The sequence below is a fragment of the Oncorhynchus mykiss genome, chromosome 28 (assembly GCF_057628025.1).
Source record: "Oncorhynchus mykiss isolate SJ-2025 chromosome 28, ASM5762802v1, whole genome shotgun sequence".
NCBI lineage: Eukaryota > Metazoa > Chordata > Actinopteri > Salmoniformes > Salmonidae > Oncorhynchus > Oncorhynchus mykiss.
In genome coordinates, this window is record NC_143049.1 from 30,980,466 (window position 1) to 30,999,485 (window position 19,020).

Below are 19,020 nucleotides of genomic sequence, written 5' to 3' on the forward strand. Positions count from 1 at the left end.
TATGCATATGTATATGTATGGGTGTGTATGTATATGGATATATATTTACCAAAAGAAGATATGAGGGATTGGAAATTATGCAGACAATTACATTGTTGGAAGCAACAATCTTTCCGCAATATTAAGCTGATCCACCCCTAAAATATTTTTTAAAATACATACCATACAAAACGTAACATACCATACTAATTGGAGTGTCCAGGATTTACATTTACTATGTTACGTTTACCCCTGAGTCCAGGTTAAGATCTTGGAAGTTCCCTTATGTTATCAGTAACCATGCTTCTGTTCCTCATTCCTTGTTCCTCGTACCACCCAACTGGTTTTAATCAGCGTCATGGCGTCATGAGCAATGCACACAACAGCAAAACAAGTAATACGCTTAATTTCTTGTGAAAGATGAACCAAGTGTCATGGGATTTTTTAGGGCTGTCCTATAATCTCCAGAGCAAACAAACAGGACAGGAGGATAACTTTACGATGACGGCAGTTGACTGTCTACTTTTCTGTATAGCCGGTTCTCCTTTAAGAGTTGATTTTAGCCCGGGTGGCGGTCTGTTTCTGATCCCTTGCAACTCCTTATAGAATTGTCATGCCAAACATCAAGATCATGTTTGGCATGACAATGAGTGACAAATAGATCAGGGACCAGGCTACATCTATTGTGGTCTGGGAAGAAACACAGGCAATATTGTACGCAACAAAGCTGCATGATGTCTTCTGTATAAACAGTTCTCACAAAGTGCCCAGATCCTGATGCCTAACACCCTGGAAGAGCCCAGGAAATGCATGCTTCAATGAAAAGCAAACTGAGTTTAGCTTTTTTCCACCCACTTTCAACAGAGTGAACATCAAGTAATAACAAATATGTTTTTTTTGTTGAAAGTGATCCTTCAGCAATTCGGTTCAAATGCAGTGCGTGTTTGATTGATTCCAACCCTCAGTGTGTACAGTGCCTAGTGGAAGTTTACAACCTCCTTGCACAGCCTTCACGTATTGCTGCCTTAAAATGTAATCTAAAAAGGGATTCAATTATATTTATTTTCTTACAGATCTACACAACCTAGGGGAGAGGGGGGTAAGTCATGCCAAGGGTCAGTTGAGCCACCCCTTGTTTCTATGGAAACATACACAAAATGAATCATATGACTAAATATTTAGAGATCATAATTTCATGGAGTGAAGGAGGAAATCACATGGAAAAAGTGGGAAGCAAGTTAGGTCCCCAAAAATGATTTTCACAAAGTCAAATTAATGTATAGTGTTAAGAGGTTTCATGATGCTTGTAACTAAATCAAAGTAGATAGTTAAGACTGTTTAATACATTTGTTGGGGTCTCTATAAGCTACAAAATGAGGTCCTAAACCTAGCATGAAAGTGCCTCCTTGTAGCGGAGTGGGCTAATATAGTCAAAATTGTTGCTTTGGGGTAAATTGTGCCAATATCGACATTTGACCAGAGGAAAGTTGAGCCGATGGCTCCACATACCCCATAGAAATGATGGTTACATTTGGTCAGTAATATGCATAGTATTTTTGCAATTTGTCATGCATATGAACTCAAGATTTTTCAAAGGTGGTGATAATATTTAATCAACCACAGAATTGTGTAGATCTTACCCCAATCGACCTCAACCTTGTTCCTAGTCTATGTCATGGAAAGCTCCTCTTTCCATGACATAGACTTGACCAGGTGAATGCTATGATCCCTTATTGAGGTCCCCTGATACATCCCCTTAAATTAGTGTAGAGGAAGGGGGGGAGACAGGTTAAAGAAGGATTTTAAACCTTGAGACATGGATTGTGTATGTGTGTCATTCAGAGGGTGAATGGGCATGACAAAAGATTTATGTACCTTTGAACGGGGAATGGTAGTAGGTGCCAGGCGCACCAGTTTAAGTGTGCCAAGAATTGCAATGCTGCTGGGTTGTTCATGCTCAACAGTTTCCGTTGTGTATCAAGAATGGTCCACCCCCGAAAGGACATCCAGCCAACTTAACGACTGTGGGAAGCTTTTTTACATTTTTAAAATTATTTTACCAGCTATCTGAGCAGCTAACCGATCACTGCAGCTGTACATAGCCCATCTGTAAATAGCCCACCCAATCTACACATCTCATCCCCATATAGTTTTTTATTGACTTTTCTGCTCTTTTGTACACCAGTATTTCTACTTGCACATCATCATCTGCTCATCTATCACTCCAGTGTTAATTTGCTAAACCTTACCTCCTCACGCCATTTGCACACACTGTATATAGACTTTCTTTTTTTTCTATTGTGTTATTGACTGTATGCTTGTTTATTCAATGTGTTCTATGTTGTTGTTTGTGTCACACTGCTTTGCTTTATCTTGGCCAGGTCACAGTTGTAAATGAGAACTTGTTCTCAACTACCTTACCTGGTTAAATAAAGGTGAAATACTTATTTTCCACCATAATTTGCAAATAAATTCATTAAAAATCCTACAATGTCATTTTCTGTATTTTTTTTCTCATTTTGTCTGTCATAGTTGAAGTGTACCTATGATGAAAATTACAGGCCTCTCATCTTTTTAAGTGGGAGAACTTGCACAATTGGTGGCTGACTAAATACTTTTTTGCCCCACTGTATATGCATAGTCACTTTAACCATACCTACATGTACATACTACCTCAATAAGCCTGACAAACCAGTGTCTGTATAAAGCCTTGCTACTGTTATTTTCAAATGTCTTTTTACTGTTGTTTTATTTCTTTACCTACACACACACACACACACACACACACACATACCTTTTTTTCCCGCACTATTGGTTAGAGCCTGTAAGTAAGCATTTCACTGTTGTATTCGGCGCACGTGACAAATAAACTGATTTGATTTGAAACCCTCTGTATTTTCAAGTGTTGCGGTTGGCGACATCATGTTATGTGTATGCTTGTCATTGGCAGGGACAAGGATAAAAATAAATATGAAAGGAGCAAACTGAGTCTTCAGTTCAGACTTACATTTGCTAAAAAAAAATGACGGGAACAAGGTTTCAATATTGCTGTTCATCAATGATTCCCAACCATTTCTACAGAGCTTTGGCAATTTTGACAAAACCAATGGAAATACAGTTGCCCTAAGTTGGTAGAATCTTATTCAAAATTATTCACAGCTGTAATGGCTGCCAAAGGTGCTTCCATCAAGTATTGACTGGGGTGTGAAGACATACACAATCAAGACATTTTTTGTATTTGTAATTAATTAGGAAATGTTTCTATCATTTACTTTCACTCTGAAAATGTGGAGTAGCAAATCATAATGAAATCCCTTTTTAGATACAATAAGGCAACAAAATGTGAAGACTGTGCAATGGGTGTATAAACTTTCACTAGGCACTGTGTACAACAACAACAAAAAAAATTCTCCCTCATGTGGTTGAAATTCAATACTGACTGCGTCACAAGTCAGCCTCAGCACGAAGTCCACCAGCCTTCAACTGACAGGAATTAAAATGGAATTGACCCCAACTGACAGGAAGCTGGGGAGGGGATGAGGGCTCATAATGACTGGAATAAAGTGAATGGAATGGTACAAACACAAGGAAATTGTGTATGTGTGATGTGTCAGTGTCATTCCATTCGTTCCATTTCAGCCATTACTAGGAAACCGTCCTCCCGAATGAAGGTTCCACCAGCTACCTGTGCTGCAGCTCTATCCCCATTTATTCTCATCATAGGTTTGACTGAACTCATGGCTACATGTCAAACTTACTGAAAGAATACACATGGAGACCTCTTTCTTTTTCTTACAGATTTTATTATTATTTTTTAAAATCATTGCATCATCCTAAGGAAAGAACCGTACAGAAGTAAGAGTACCTGTTTGAGACAACTCCGAAGCAAGCTGTACACAGAAAACAAAATAAAAAATGTTGCATCTGAATTATCTAAGACAGACTGGAAAAAGATGAGAAGAAGAATAATCTTCCATACATAAAGATTGTGCACACCACAACCAGGAGAGAAGACTCCCACTGGTTCACCAACAGTGCTCCCTCTGAGTTCAATTGCACTTTGGTGTAGAGTAGCTTCATCAGACAGTCTGGTTCATGTCCATTTTACCGTTTTGAAAAAAGGGGAAAACATGACGCCAAATTTCGCTACAATAAGAATCATATTATCACACTGTACTTTGATTTCTCCAAAGCAAATAAAGGCTTGTCAAAATGTACTGTACCGGACGTGCATTCTACAACTGTCACATGATCATAAACACCACCTAGGATGAAATCTACATTGAAGGGTTGCAGAGATAACAGAAGTAAATGAAAGCATCATTTTTAATTGAGTCTGTTTTGAATGACAGAGAGCAAGTCAACGAATGTACTGCATTTCTCCATCTTAGTGAGACGAGGATGACCTCTTAGTGCAAAATCGAAACCCATGCCTCTTCTCATTTCCAATTTCCAAATTAAAATGTACTAGTTGGCTAAACCTCTCTCTCACTCTTGAAAAGCAGTCTGAAAACTAAAGCCTCCCAAATCATCTATGGTGTAATCTACAGCCAAAACCTAACTTGAGATTTGCGACTAACTCCAAAAAATGAATGTATTATTCTAATAATTTTTTTAATCGCCCATTGACATCAATGCACGATGTGCAAAAACGCTAAATTAAGATTGTCTAAAGTTAGGATTTGCGTCATCGATATGTGTCAGAAACATTTATTCTAATGTCAAAATTTACAACAAAGTGAAAATAGGATAATTTTTGTCACAGGGTTAGTCTGGTCTAAAATGGAGTTTGGAACATCCGTGTGTCACAACAGGTAAATTAATGTTGGGTTTTGATTCGACGGTGTCCATTTACCCACTAACATGGGATGAATAGCTGCGGTAATTTCTCTCTATCCAATAGCATAGACAGTAAGGCAGACGTGCTCAGCAGCTCAGACTTTGTTAACGTAAGACAATGCGTCTCTGATTTTTTAAACTTGAGAAATACTGAACCAAACACCTTAGTCAGATTTCTAATTTAGCAACTAAAACATCCTCGGCCAAAAAGTCTAAATGAATGACAGATTTCTTCTTATCCTAGATTCATTCTGGGATTTTGAGGAGGGGAAATAGGCTTCCAGTGTCTAATGGGGGACAAACATTATTAACCAAATGAGGAATCGGTCAGGAAACACACCTCCAAGACTGAAATCGACTTTTTGTCATGAGAAACAGAAAAACACATGCCAATCGGCCTGTTCAGCATCTCCTTAATGATTCTAAGCCACCCAGGGAACATTCTGCCCTGGGTGCCTTTAAAAAAAAAAGAAAAATATGTAGATTTTGTTCTAAGCAGACGATGGTAACAATTCTTCTCTTGTCATATTGAGGGAGCACTGTTTGACAAGTAAAAAACAACTACATCTAAACAAAAGAATAAGCAGTCATAACATCTTCAAGTTTAAAATGACAGAGGAAAGAAATAAATCAAATCAATCGATCAGTCATTTTTAGTGACAGACTGATTGATTCTCAAACGCATACTTGCTATTTGGTTAATTAGATATCGTAAACATTTGTACTTTTCTGTATGGAGGAAAATATTCAAGCTAGCTTATTTGATAGATTCTGTACGGTTATCATTAACAAACAAAAACAAACAAAACAAACCAAAACAAACACTTGGACAGACAAATCAATTAGCTTAAAAGCCTAATTAAAAACAAACCCTACTCAGGCACCTTAAAGGAACACTTTCTAATGCCATCATTGTTCCATGTACAAAGGTCTGTTATTCTCCGAAGGAGTGTTTCTGATCCATTTACATTTGTACCTTAACTATTGTTGTTGGCAACATGTTTGGATGGTATAAAGTATGTGTTTTCTAGTGCATTTGGGGGGACTTTATCCAATGATCAATAAATGCCCCGCTCTTCGAATTATACATTATTTTCATACCACCTCAAACACTCCCCTGGTGAAACTTTCAAACGGCCTCCTTTTGCTAAATAAAAAACACAACCAGAATCTCAAACTGAGAATACATGTTCATGTCAAAATAAAAAATAATTGCCACCATGATCTGAAATAAATGAAAATAATAAAGGTGCTTTCCCCATTCTATGGACAAAGCAGATCTGTATAGGAAACTATTTTCTGCTCAGAAAAACTATCTTATCATCTTAAAAATACACAGGCTGTAGTCTAGATAGCAGCTAGTCCCAGTGTTGGTCAGCTCTGTTGTCACCACCCGTGGTAGGATAGTAACAATGGAGCTTTGCTGAAAGACACTGGTGTCAAGGCTACTGATAATCTCGACTCAGACTTGATACAAACACATATGTGTGAGTTGGTTAAATGGGGCCAAGGTTGACCAATCAGTATGATATCATCATGGACAACTAGATTGAGAGCTGCATTTTAAACATAGATGAGCCTGCCTCCGCTTCATTATAATGATTGTGGGTCAATTAAAATCAATAGAACCACAATCAAAAAAGAAGGAAAGCTTGCTTTTGATTATGATAAAAGCTCAGTTTCTGGAAACTAGATATCACTTGGCCCACTGATGAAATGCTGCTGTGGCACGTCAATAGACGTGTTACCATCTAAGCTCTGATTAAGTTAGCTTCTGTTTCTGATCCGTTTCCAGCATAATTAAATCAGAATATATAACCCAAAAACAATATGTCAAGATATATTTCAATATATTTTTTCCAAATATGATTCAAACCTAAATATTCATCAAACGTAATAAATGTTAATTACTTGTATTCAGTAAATGATATGGTAGAAGTATGATACCTTATTACAAGTATTTTGTACCAGAGATAAGCAATAATGGGTAATTCATCTGATCATTTTGGAGGGTGCTTGGACACATGCTGTTTCACAATAACAGGGTAAAGGACAATTCAAAGCAACTTCTGCTCCAAGTCAAAGCACAACAATGGTCAACTCACCCTCATCCCTCTTCCGCAATCCAATCTCATTGGGCACGACCACCGAAACACGATCACTGCACAAATGTTAACATTAATGTTAATGCAAGTGACGTTAATGTGACTCCATGACATTCATATAGCATTAAAGAGCTGAGGACCGACCAATTATACCGATTGCATATTAGCTAGCTTCCCTTTCATTTGGTTTGAAACGGGTCACCCATTTTCAAATGGGAAATGGGTAAGCCTGACACAATCAAAACCAGACACGGAACACAGTTTTATAGTATATACAGTTAAACAATTGAATCATGAAAAACAGCAATAATGGACATTAGTCCCTCTTGCCTCAATGTCAATTTCAAAACAGGTTCAGAATACAGGCTACTATTTCAAAGTTTGTCATGCCTCCACCCTATGTATTGTGTAAGGGGACAACAACATTTTTTTTCACTTTGATTCACAAAGAAAGTCAGATAAAACATCCCCGACATGAGACACTTAATAAAAAAACACTATGATGGCTTACTGAGCTTCACTGACACGGTTTAGGATTCATTCATACTTTGTAGACCTAGACACACTCAATTAAGGAGTGTGGAAAAGGAAAGAGCACATTGACAAAATGATGGTCCAACGGACTGTAAATAAATACGTCAGTAGCTGGGTAAACTGGCTCTGAATTCACAGGGTATTGATGTGAAAACACAGAAATACTGCATGCATTCAATTGAGTGCTTATCGAATGAGATTCGGCTTATTAAACAAAACGCGGTGTTGGGCTACGACTGTGTATTCACATTTCTATCCACTCTAGGTTTGATCCAATATACAACAAACCCCAAAGGAAACTGCCTCGCTCACTGAAGAGCACCAAGCAATAGCCCCAGTCACAAAAAAAGAACAAAAGAGAAGCATAACTAAACAAACAACCTCCATAACTTGCAACACACACACACACACACACACACACACACACACACACACACACACACACACTAAAGGAAAGATGATAACTATGCTCATTTGTCAGTTCTCTTCAGGGGTTGACATTAGTTGCCTGGCTACTCAGACTCCTTGCTCCAGCCAAACGGTATGCCACACCCCCGGACATTAGTTTCTTACGCAATACCTCCCCGACCCGTCACCGAATGCAAATATATTCAGGGCCACCTGATTGGTCCAGAAACCGATGGGTTGGGCCAGAGCCAGAACACGTGGGTAAAGCGGCGGTTTGAAAATTTGTCATTGGCTTTGACACTAATTGGTTAGAGACAATCTAATCGCTGATTACTTTATTTTGCACAACTCCCCTCACCACAAATGACTTCAATGATGGTAGTCTCGGACTAAAGTATGTAGTGAACAACAGAGAAGTGGAAGAATTTAGTGCGGGTCGTCAGGCTATGACATTGGCAAATGCTTTTTAAACAAAGACTACAGTACACTGTGGCTCTGTCTACAGGAGAGAAGCTCTTCTGACATAAAGACAAGAGCTAAGTAACGCAGACAGAGAAGGCACTTCTTAACTTTGTGATTCACACTCTTTTATATCCCTCTCAAGACACCCAACTAATGTCACTTTGAGTTTAATTCTTGTCTAGTCTTCTGGCCAAGAACTGTGAAAAGCACCATTAAACAGTACCAATGTATTTATCCTTAACATCATTTTTGTCTCCAACCAACATTTGTACCATCCAATTTCCCATAACTAATTAACCAATCCACTTGAATGACTGTTCAATTGCAATATTTACGCATCATACTTAATCTGTATTACCAAAAGAGCGAGAATAAATCACACTTTGAGCAAATGATCATGTTTAGAACTGCCCAAAAAGGAGTGGCCATCATTCTACAAATGTTCTCAACAAATCTAAACGCAGCACTTAACAGTCACCAAACTTAATTCCTCGATATCCTCAGTTTCATTACATGATGTTTCTTTAAAAGGGAAAATCCATTCAATTCAATTGTTTAGATTTTTCTGTTGATACAGTCCTAAAATGTTTTGGGACTGTATCAAGTGGACTAATGAAAAAATATATACCAAAGATAGTTTGGGTGAATTTTCACTTTAAGTCAAGAATCAACCTTCAAATTTTGGCTGAAGTGTATTCGCACAAACAAAGTCTATGCTATGGAAAAGGAATAGAAGCATTGGCAGAGTAAGTCCCTGAAGCCACACAACAAAAGTACTGCTCAGTACCCGTGGAGGGATTCACCCAACAGCGAGTGTGTCTGTAAATCTCCATGTATTCTTATTCACTTACTATTGTTTGTGCATTATACTGGTCTACGACATGAGACGTACACACTTAAAACAGCACGAGTATTAGGGCTAGTGTCTAGGTACTATCCAAAAGAAGGATTTACATGCATTCTGTACTTATAGAAAATCTCTCGAACCTCCGTGGTCATGCTCAAAACGGATCAGATATTTTATTTGCTACATGAAATACATCCTTCATTTGGCTCAAGTTTAGCTGGATACTGTGCATCCTCCAGCAGTTTCCCCTGCAGGGGGGACACAGTTGGAAAGGAAAGCATTCAATACTTTCTGTTTGCATGGTTACGTACAGCAAATACAGCTTTTAGACTGACAGTCACACTGCCTGTTACTGTCTGTAGATATATGGGTCATATAACGTTAATCTGGGGTTTTTCTTATGTACAACAATGTTCTACAGCTCTGTGAATCAAGCTTGTGTCAAATTAAAACAACAGTCAAGCTCAAAGAGGAAGTACTGCGAGTAGTAGTAACGCTGTGACAAAAGCAAACGCTTGTGAGAAGAACATTGTACTAGACAGGCTTCCTAGAGACTAGGCCATACAGCACCGAGAGTTAAGATCCAATAGATTGATGCTCTGTGAGTATATTCAAGTAGAAATAAAAACACCAAGAATACTAACAGTAATACCATAGTCAATCATGGCTACAGGCTACAGTATAAAAGAAAGCACTGGAAGCAGAGTTGGGGTCAATTCCATTTGAATTCCACTCAATTCAGAAAGTATATTCAATTCCAATGTAAAATGTTCCTCATTGAAAAGCATTAAATATCATTGGAATTGGCATTTCAGTGTGCTTCCTGAAATGACTGGAATATAAATGGAATTGACCCCAATCCTGACTAGATCAGAAATGTAGAAATGAGCTTGGAGGGATTTTTCCACTAGCCATGATTAAATGAAAAAGGGAAACTTGAATCCCTTTAGAAACTGTATTCATCAATACACTATATATTTGATCTATTGTGAATATCATCTATATATTCACAATACACCAAATATATCACATCTTTTTTCATAAAGAATTTACATCTTACAACAAACTGGAGGAGAGCCCACGGCAGTTTCATGGAAATTGGAATTAAAAAACAATATATATCTATATATATATATATATATATATATATATATTTCTAAAGCTGTAGTTTGCTCTCCCTCCCAGCACCACCCCACCCACCCCACAGTCCCCTTCTTTCCCAACACAGGCTTGTGGTCAATCAAGGCTCTCTATGGCACTTAAGCAAGCTTTTTATAGAATCTAACAGTTTGACCCTCCACCCCAGCCCTCCTTTTCAGCACTATGCATCTGAAAGCTGGCATCAACTTCCCTTCCCCCAAAAATCTATTCTACATCCAGTATCTTTACGCTCCAGCTTCCCGACTCTCTCCTTTCCTCTCTCATTCCCTCTTGCTCTTCTAACTATGGTCTGAAAGCTTATATCATAACTGTGTGCTTATGTTGTTTCTCGTCTACGAACACGTCTATGTTTTTTGTCTCATGTTTACTGTGGCTGGTACTGTAGTACATAGTGTGCTTGATTTGCCATGCTTTAGAAGCTCTGGTCTCCATTGGGGGTCGTCATGCCATGCTGCCCCTCATCTGGGATGCTGCTGCTAGGTCTGGGTGAGGACCGGGTAGGCCAGGGTTACATTCAGCTGGTCGTTGTGTTGGACCAGGGACTCGTGCTTGTAGTGGAGCACCAGGTCCTTCAGGGAGCCGTAAAGGTTGTAGGGCTCGGCGAAGCCATAGCCTTTGTCCGTCTTGTAGATGACGCAGTGTTTGGCGTCGCCGTCCACACTGGGGAAGACAGAGCGATTACAGTTTTATGCAAACAAACAGAAGGTCAAATGTCTCCTTAGTAATTAAAAACAAAAACAACATTTTAGGTTATACGTTAGGGTTGGTCTGAAGCCAAAAAATAAAAGGAAATTCACAATCATCACAAGCCCCAACTTCACCCATGCGCTATTAAGGTTTTCCAGGGCACAGCTTTGACCTACTCTACACTGTAAAAAACATCCTGTTGTTTTTACGGTAACTTACTGGCAGACAGTTACCTGTAAGTTACTGTAAAAAGGGTACAATATATTATGTAAAATTACAAAGCAAGTGTAAAGTTTAAAATGTACTGTTAAACCAACGTTTCAATGGAATTGAAGGTAGAATACTGTACTTTTTATTTTTCACAATAACTTACAGGTAACTGTCTGACAATAAGTTACTGTAAAAACGACACAATTGTTTTTACTGTGCAGTAGCTATGTGGGTCTCCCCTTTGTTGTCTACTGGTGTCCCCTTAAATCAATGGCACAGTGTACAATTGTCATTTGAGGGGATGCCAACAACATTACTTAAAATTGGCAAGTAAGAAAAGGGATAAAGTATGCGGTTTTAGTTACAACCACATACCATATTCCTACTTGCCAATTTTTCAATAGATCTACCCATCAATGAACAATCTTAGCTCTTTCGACACAAAAGGCCATGTAACACACTGAAATAAACACTCACACTACAGAGCAGGCATAGGAGCCCTTCTGCGTCTGGCTCTCTCGGATGAGGAAGGTGCCGTCACACTTGTCCCTCAACAGCTCCTCTGCCTGGGTGCGCTTGATGTCGCCCATGTACCAGGTGCCGTCGTCGTGGTGGGGCGAGCCTTCGTCCTCCTCCACCAGCCAGTAGGAGCTGTAGGAGGGAGATAAAAAAAGAAAACAGATTTAACCTTTATTTAATTAGGCAAGTTAGTTAAGAACAAATTCTTATTTACAACGATGGCCTACCCCGGGCCAAACCCGGACGACGCTGGGCCAATTGTGCGCCGCCCTTTTATTTATTTTATTTCACCTTTATTTAACCAGGTAGGCAAGTTGAGAACACCTTTATTTAACCAGGTAGGCAAGTTGAGAACAAGTTCTCATTTACAACTGCGACCTGGCCAAGATAAAGCAAAGCAGTGCGACACAAACAACAACACAGAGTTACACATGGAATAAACAAGCGCACAGTCAATAACACAGTTGAAAAAAAGAAAGTCTATATACAGTGTGTGCAAATGGTGTGAGGTTGGCAATAAATAGGCCATAGTAGCGAAGTAGTTACAATTTAGCAAATTAACACTGGAGTGATAGATGAGCAGATGATGATGTGCAAGTAGAAATACTGGTGTGCAAAAGCAGAAAAGTAAATAAAAACAATATGGGGATGAGGTAGGTAGATGAGTTGGCTAGTTACAGATGGACTATGTACAGCTGCAGCGATCGGTTAGCTGCTCAGATAGCTGATGTTTAAAGGTAGGTAAAGGTAAATTTAAATATAAGTCTCTAGATTCAGCGATTTTTGCAATTTGTTCCAGTCACTGGCAGCAGAGAACTGGAAGGAAAAGCGGCCAAAGGAGGTGTTGGCCCTATGGGACTCCCAATCATGGCCGGATGTGATGCAGCCTGGATTCAAACCAGGGAATGCAGTGACGCCTCTTGCACTGAGATGCAGTGCCTTAGACCGCTGCGCCACTCGGGAGCCCTAAAGATGGGGGGGGTTAATGACTCATCGTCTTACTGGATGTCTTTCTAAATCCTTTATAACAGTTTTAGGTTTATTATTAGATGTATTTTGGTGCTGCAGACATTTGGGGAGATGGTGCAGAGTTTAAAAGCCTTTGGCCTTTTAGGGAAAGACAACATGATCATTGTCAGTGGGCAGAATTGGTTGCAATTATGTAACTATGTCATTTTATAAAATTTATTTTTACAACCAGAATATGACATACATTTCACGTCAATACAGAATACAAGGCAACAGTTTCAAATTCAACATTTACAGATGGTTAGATGTGTAAATGCCAGATGGGCTGGTTAATTTTTAGCCTATTACGGCCTGTCCAGCAACTTTTTTTTAGCAAAATTATAATGGGGGTAAAATGGGCGGGTGTATTAGAAATGCCAGAGCCAATTTCTGGTTCCAGTCCGCTCCTGCCCATGTACGTAGCTCTTAACAAGCGATCTAATCACTTGCCAAACATTCCTTCTTCATCACTTACTCTTCTGCCTCGTTCTTTATGCCCAGCCATTCATTAATCTTCTTCTGCCTGGTCCCCTTCTGTGTCAACCACCTGCAAGACCAAAGAAAGAGAATTTGACTCCATTCCTCTTCAATTCAATTCACAAATAGAAATTCAATTTCACACATAGAAAAGAATAAGAAACATAACATAGCATTGTATAGCATAGCATCGCATAGCATTGTATAGCCACCCAACCAACATGTCCAGGTGGGGAGCAACGGCTCTACATCTTAGCTGGTACACATTTGGGTTGACCTTTTGGGCAAGACATGGAAAAACCGAGTGTATATAGTCAGGGTCTGTCTATGGGACCCTGTTGGGCCTACTAACAGGGTCGCACATGGGAAAACCCATGTGGACTATAACATAGGTCCCAAATGGGCCCTTTACCATTTATAAAGGGGTTATCTGGTGTGAATATGGCCAGGGATTGTCTCTGGGACCCCGTTGGGCATAGCACCTGGGTCATGCATTAGAAAACCTGTCTATGGAGAAAACCTCTGTGGGTTATAGTGTGGGTCCAAAATGGGCCCTGAATACTTTTTTAATGCGCTGTAAAAACGCTGACTGATGAAATGTAGAGAAGCTAAAATAACAAAGTTGTGTCAACATTTTCATGTTCGTGCGGGTTTCATTGTTTAATTGATATCATGCTGGTGAAATTCCTCTCAACATAATGTTTGCCTGAAAAGCCATTAGCTAGTGCGTGCTGTCATAATTTCTTTAAAGACTCATGCACATTCAATATTTTGAGGAGCAAGGGCATATGACGGAACTTCAAAATTCAGGCGCTAAACCAAAGACTGTACAATAAACGTTGGGGTTCTAACTCCATGTCAAGTCAAGACAACGGGAGTTGGGAATCTACAAAGTGATTTGACCGGTAAGTGGAATGGACTATATGTTATGTTTTTTGTGTGGTTAGCTAGCTAATCAGTTTTGGTATTTTCTGATGTTGCCTAGCTGCAGACTTGTTATAACTAACGATAGCTAGCTAGCTAATGTTTGGCATTGTTTCTAGTAAGCTAGCTAACGCTATGTTTCCAACTCAAGACGAGCTGAAACAATGTGGCTAGCTAGCTCAAAAATCCTCCTTGTTGTCGAGGTAGCTATCTAGCACCGTCACAAACATACTGGGCCTTGGTTTATTGTTGAGCTAGTTCCTGTCAGTGGTGCCAACTCTCAGTAAGGAAAGTAGCTATTGGCTGTCCTAAAAGCTGCTAAATGATGTCATCGCCTAATTTGCATAATTGGCCATGTGCATGTAATTGTGATGGACGCTGTAGGAGAGAGGGATAACGTTGTGGGAGAGACAAAAGTGAGTAAAAAACACCCTAAATATGTTTAGAACTACAAATGAGCAAGCTGCAGAGAGTGAACAAGAACCAGATATTGAGGCCATACTCCTCCTTCAGCACTTTATGGACCCCATTGTTAATCCCCGTCATAATAGAGGCATTGTCAGTCCCTATCCCCAGGAGTTTCTCTTTTTTAAGAAAACACATCTCGAGGAAAGCCACAACAGCACAGGCTTTAGATTTGGCATCTCCTCCCTCCAACTCAACAAGCCCCAGAAAAGTTGATACAATTGTCTACTTGGTGTCACTAAAGTACCTTATCACAACCCCTGGTACTTAGAAACACTTACATCCGTGGACTCATCGAGGAGGAGGCTGAAATGCTGGTCACCCACATCTGCGACCAACTTTTTCAGAAAGTATGGTGCTAGAACACCATTAATCATTTCTGTGCACTTTGAAGTGGGTGGCAGCAGTGGATTCTGAGAAAGCAGCGCTACATACTTCTCCAATGTGATCACATGCCGGCATGGAACAGTGTTATAGCTAATGCCATGGTGGCTTCAGACTTTATTGCAGAGTAAATTTTTTAAACCATAAATGGCAGCTTGTTTTGGGTGGAACTGTTATAAGGCTTTGCATTTTGAGTATGTTTTTGAGTTGTCATGTGTATTTTAACATCACTAAGTTTGGCGTAGAAATCAGCCTTACAATACAGGCAGTACGCCCGTGTATCATCTCCAATAAACAGCTTCAACCAGCCTTAGAATTCAGGGTTTGATTCCCACCCCTTCCTGTATTTTTGAGTGTACAGTTTAGACTGAGACATGATGAGCTAGCCAGCTAGATGTTTAGCTTATGTCACAGAGAGGCACACACACAGTGGATAAGGTGAGTAAGTGACTGAGGCTGTCTGTGTGAGTCAAATGCAGTGATTTATTTATGTGCAGTGATTTATTTTAGACAAAGAACATTTTACATTTACATCCCGCCCTGAATATAAGCCAGGGCGGGATCAGCCAGCGACGGCTTCCCGCATGCGCGATTCATTTGCAGTCTGGACGCGGAGGGGTGAACATCTCCTGCTCTGACTGCAGCTGGGAGGGACTGCTGTGCGAGGACTGGGCCGCCTGTGACTTCTTTGGGACGGGGATGGGGCCCACAGCAACACCCGCTGCTCGTTGAGAAGAGTAAGAACGATACGTGCTTTCACATCAGTCTCCAAAAGTCTCCAATAACACCAGAAAAAGTTGCTAGATTTGTCGCTAGTTGATTTTTTGAAAATGTGTCGCTACAGGGGTCTGAATAGTTGCAAAATATAGCGACAAAGTCGCTAAGTTGGCAACACTGATTACTGTTAGCTAGCTCGTTTTGCATGGGAGCCAACAAAAATGGCTTGCTTGCTGAACAAGCTTACATTAGTAGTAAAGAAACACTCATGACATGTTTGAACCACTGAGTTGACTATGTCGTTTTTTGTGAGTGTACATTTCTCAGTAACTAATTATACTGCCCTCGCTGTATTTATCGTCTGTTGGCTTATTCGGTCCAAGTTTCAAGCCATGTTAATTGCTACCCAGGCAAGTAGAATCTGAATCATAATGACGGCTGCCAGTTGTCAGAATGCTGATGAATTGTTCAGGAATTGCTTGGCAAATGATTTGCGATTCACATGCTGTAATATGCTGGGAATGTATTATTTTTAAGGAATCAAGTATTTTGTTGATTGGAATCAATTTAAGGACTCAAGTGTTTTTTGTGGAATTTGTAATAAAATGAAACTGAAATGAGAAATTTGGCCTCCTACACTAACTGAACTAAAATTAATACCATGTGTAATTATTGAGCTAGATAAAATTGTTATAAAAGACTGTCCATAACACATATTCAGAATGGTCCAAAATATTAAAGAGTCTTCCAAATGAAAAACAAATAAGATTACTGTAGCCCTGTAAAAATGGTAAGGGGTCCACTTGGCTGCATTTACACAAGCAGCCCAATTCTGATCTTGCCCAATTATTGGCAAAAGTGCTGATCTGATTGGTCAAAAGACAAATTAGTGGAAAAAATAAACAGAATTGAACTGCCTGTGTAAATGCAGCCATAAGGACCCATGTTGTAGCCTACGTGGGTTTTTTCCATGTCTGTCCCAAAAGGTTAACCCAACTAGGTTCTAGCTAAGAGTCCTGTAAGGGCTGGGATAGTATAGCATCATACAGCATAGCGTTTTCTTACACCAGGTACTGGTCCCTGATCTTCCTTAGCTGCATGAGGTCTGGTTTCAGGCTGTTCATCCTCTTGTCAATCTCTCTGTTGTCGGTTGCCTGCTGTTTCAGGTCCTGCTCCAGCTTCCTCTTGCTGTCGTGTATCTCTGTCACCCGAGACTTCAGACGCTCCGAGTTGCTCTGGATCCTGAAGTGAGTGGGAAGAAAGCTCAATAACAGTTTTTGCTCTGGGGTTCATTTGTAGTGGTCTGGTTTGGTTTGACTGTTCTTTACAATACATTGACTGAATGTTGTTTTAAAATGGTCTTAAAATACATGCTACATACATAGTAGGTACTAGTTTGATACAGGCTGTGGTATAAATACCCATGTCACTATGAATAGGCAAAATGCTTACTTCTGGATCTCTTTGTCGTTGCCTTCACGTCGGAACTTCTCGATGGTCTCTTTGCTGTAGCGCTCCTGAGTCTCACACTGCTCTTCGAAGATCTTGATGGTCTCGTTGAAGGCCTCGATGGCTGTGCGCTTCATCTGGAGCTCCTGACAGAGACACAAACGGGATCACCTCATGACAGTTAGGAGGCATGTGATTTTCCATCATGCCATTTTCACGGAAGGATACAAAAAAGGAAGGAAGGATACAAAAAAGACAAATACAAGACAAATCGTTTTGTGACAGAGCTTGAGAGGGGTGGTCCAGAAGTCAGTAGTGTGGACTAATAGTCTCTATACAGTATAGTAAAGCAATAAGGCCCGTGGAGGTGTGGTATATGGCCAATATATTACAGCTAAGGGCTGTTCTTAAGCACGATGCAATGCAGAGTGCCAGGATACAGCCCTTAGCTGTGGCATATTGCCAATATATCACAAACCCCTGAGGTGCCTTATTGCTATTATAAACTGGTTACCAACGTAATTAGAGCAGTAAAATAAATGTTTTGTCAAACCAGCCAATCAGCATTCAGTGCTCGAACCACCCAGTTTATAATAAGCAATATAGGACCTGTGAGGTACGTGTGTACTCCTCGTAGAGCACGTCGTACTCCCAGCTCTTCTCCTGGTACTGCTCGTGGTACACCTTCAGCTGCTCGCCCACCGCCTCAGTGCTGTCCTCCTTCACCAGCTGCTCCTGAGGAGAAATGTTAGCCAGGGACATATATTTAGAGAGTTGGGACAACTTTTAAAACAGTTTGTCATGTTAGCGCCTTTGAGCATTCCATTTATCCATTCATGACGAGAATCTTGAGCATAGCATTGTTAAGAATTCAGAAAATTCAGTGAACTGCTATTGGTCAACATTGCCCATGGGGAGCTAACATGGTGTCATGTAAATGGATCATAATGCAGAAACCTCAATTTCCTAACTCTCCAAATATATGGTTCTCACGTCAGCCAACAGTCAGTGAGAATACCCACCAAGCAGCCACTCAGGATGGAGGACAGCAATACAAATTCAGCAGGAACTGTTTTCTCCATTTTGGCATCAAAAGTTCAATGAAAAGGCCATTCCAACTTGTATTCTAAATTAAATACATTATCCTGGAACTTCAGATGCCTAAATGGCAACCCCTCAGATATTTCACAAATATGACCATAGTATCAATTACAGGAGGGTTTTGTGTAGCCTCAAGAGAGGTGGGCCAGCAAAAATACTTTTTCATTTTCATGGACAATTGTATGTTGTTCAGTTGTTGTTCATGTAGTGTATGTACCTGCTGGAATTTGGAGACGGGGTAGAGGAGCCGGGTGTCCAGCTTGGCGTTGTACTGGGCCAGGGACTCATGGCGGTAGTGGTTGATGAGCTCCACCACCGTGATAAAGGTGAGAGGCTCTGAGAAGCCATAGCGACCTTCCCGGTGGCAGACCTTGATCAGCTTGTTGTTTCCGCCTTTCCTGTGGAACGGTTGAGAAATCAGTCTTAAGTCCTTTAGAAAGTAGTTCTTTCCTTAACATTTTTTTTACTCTGCTGAGCTACAAGGGTCCCAAGTATCGCAATAGCAAACATTCCACATTCAAAAAGGAGATAGAAAATGATACACATAATCAAGTATTCACAGAGGTTCAGGAATGGTAATGTTAATGGTCCTGTTGACATAACATCTATATATAATCTACTGGGGGCAGCCTCTCACCTGAGGGTCAGTGTGTACTCTCCCTCCAGTTTGCTGGAGGCGTCACGGACCATGAACGTCCCGTCAGGGGTGTCTCTCATCTTCTCATTCACTTCCTCCCTGGGAAC

The 19,020-nt window shown here is 40.2% G+C and overlaps 1 protein-coding gene across 6 annotated transcripts in view; it reads right to left on the bottom strand.

The window, feature by feature from the left end:
* Positions 1-3,761: 3,761 nt before the first annotated feature.
* Positions 3,762-19,020, bottom strand: part of LOC110508907 (phosphatidylinositol 3-kinase regulatory subunit gamma) — a 50,786-nt gene continuing 35,527 nt past the window's right edge. For all 6 annotated transcript variants that reach the window (XM_021589812.3, XM_021589808.3, XM_090225031.1 and 3 more), the window contains exons 9-16: positions 18,914-19,012; positions 18,494-18,674; positions 17,785-17,910; positions 17,179-17,321; positions 16,792-16,968; positions 13,235-13,306; positions 11,710-11,883; positions 3,762-10,995 (exon numbers count right to left, since the gene is read on the bottom strand). In XM_021589812.3, coding sequence (XP_021445487.1) covers positions 10,812-10,995; positions 11,710-11,883; positions 13,235-13,306; positions 16,792-16,968; positions 17,179-17,321; positions 17,785-17,910; positions 18,494-18,674; positions 18,914-19,012 — 1,156 coding nt within the window. In that variant the 3' untranslated portion in view covers positions 3,762-10,811. The remainder of the gene's footprint in view (positions 10,996-11,709; positions 11,884-13,234; positions 13,307-16,791; positions 16,969-17,178; positions 17,322-17,784; positions 17,911-18,493; positions 18,675-18,913; positions 19,013-19,020) is intronic.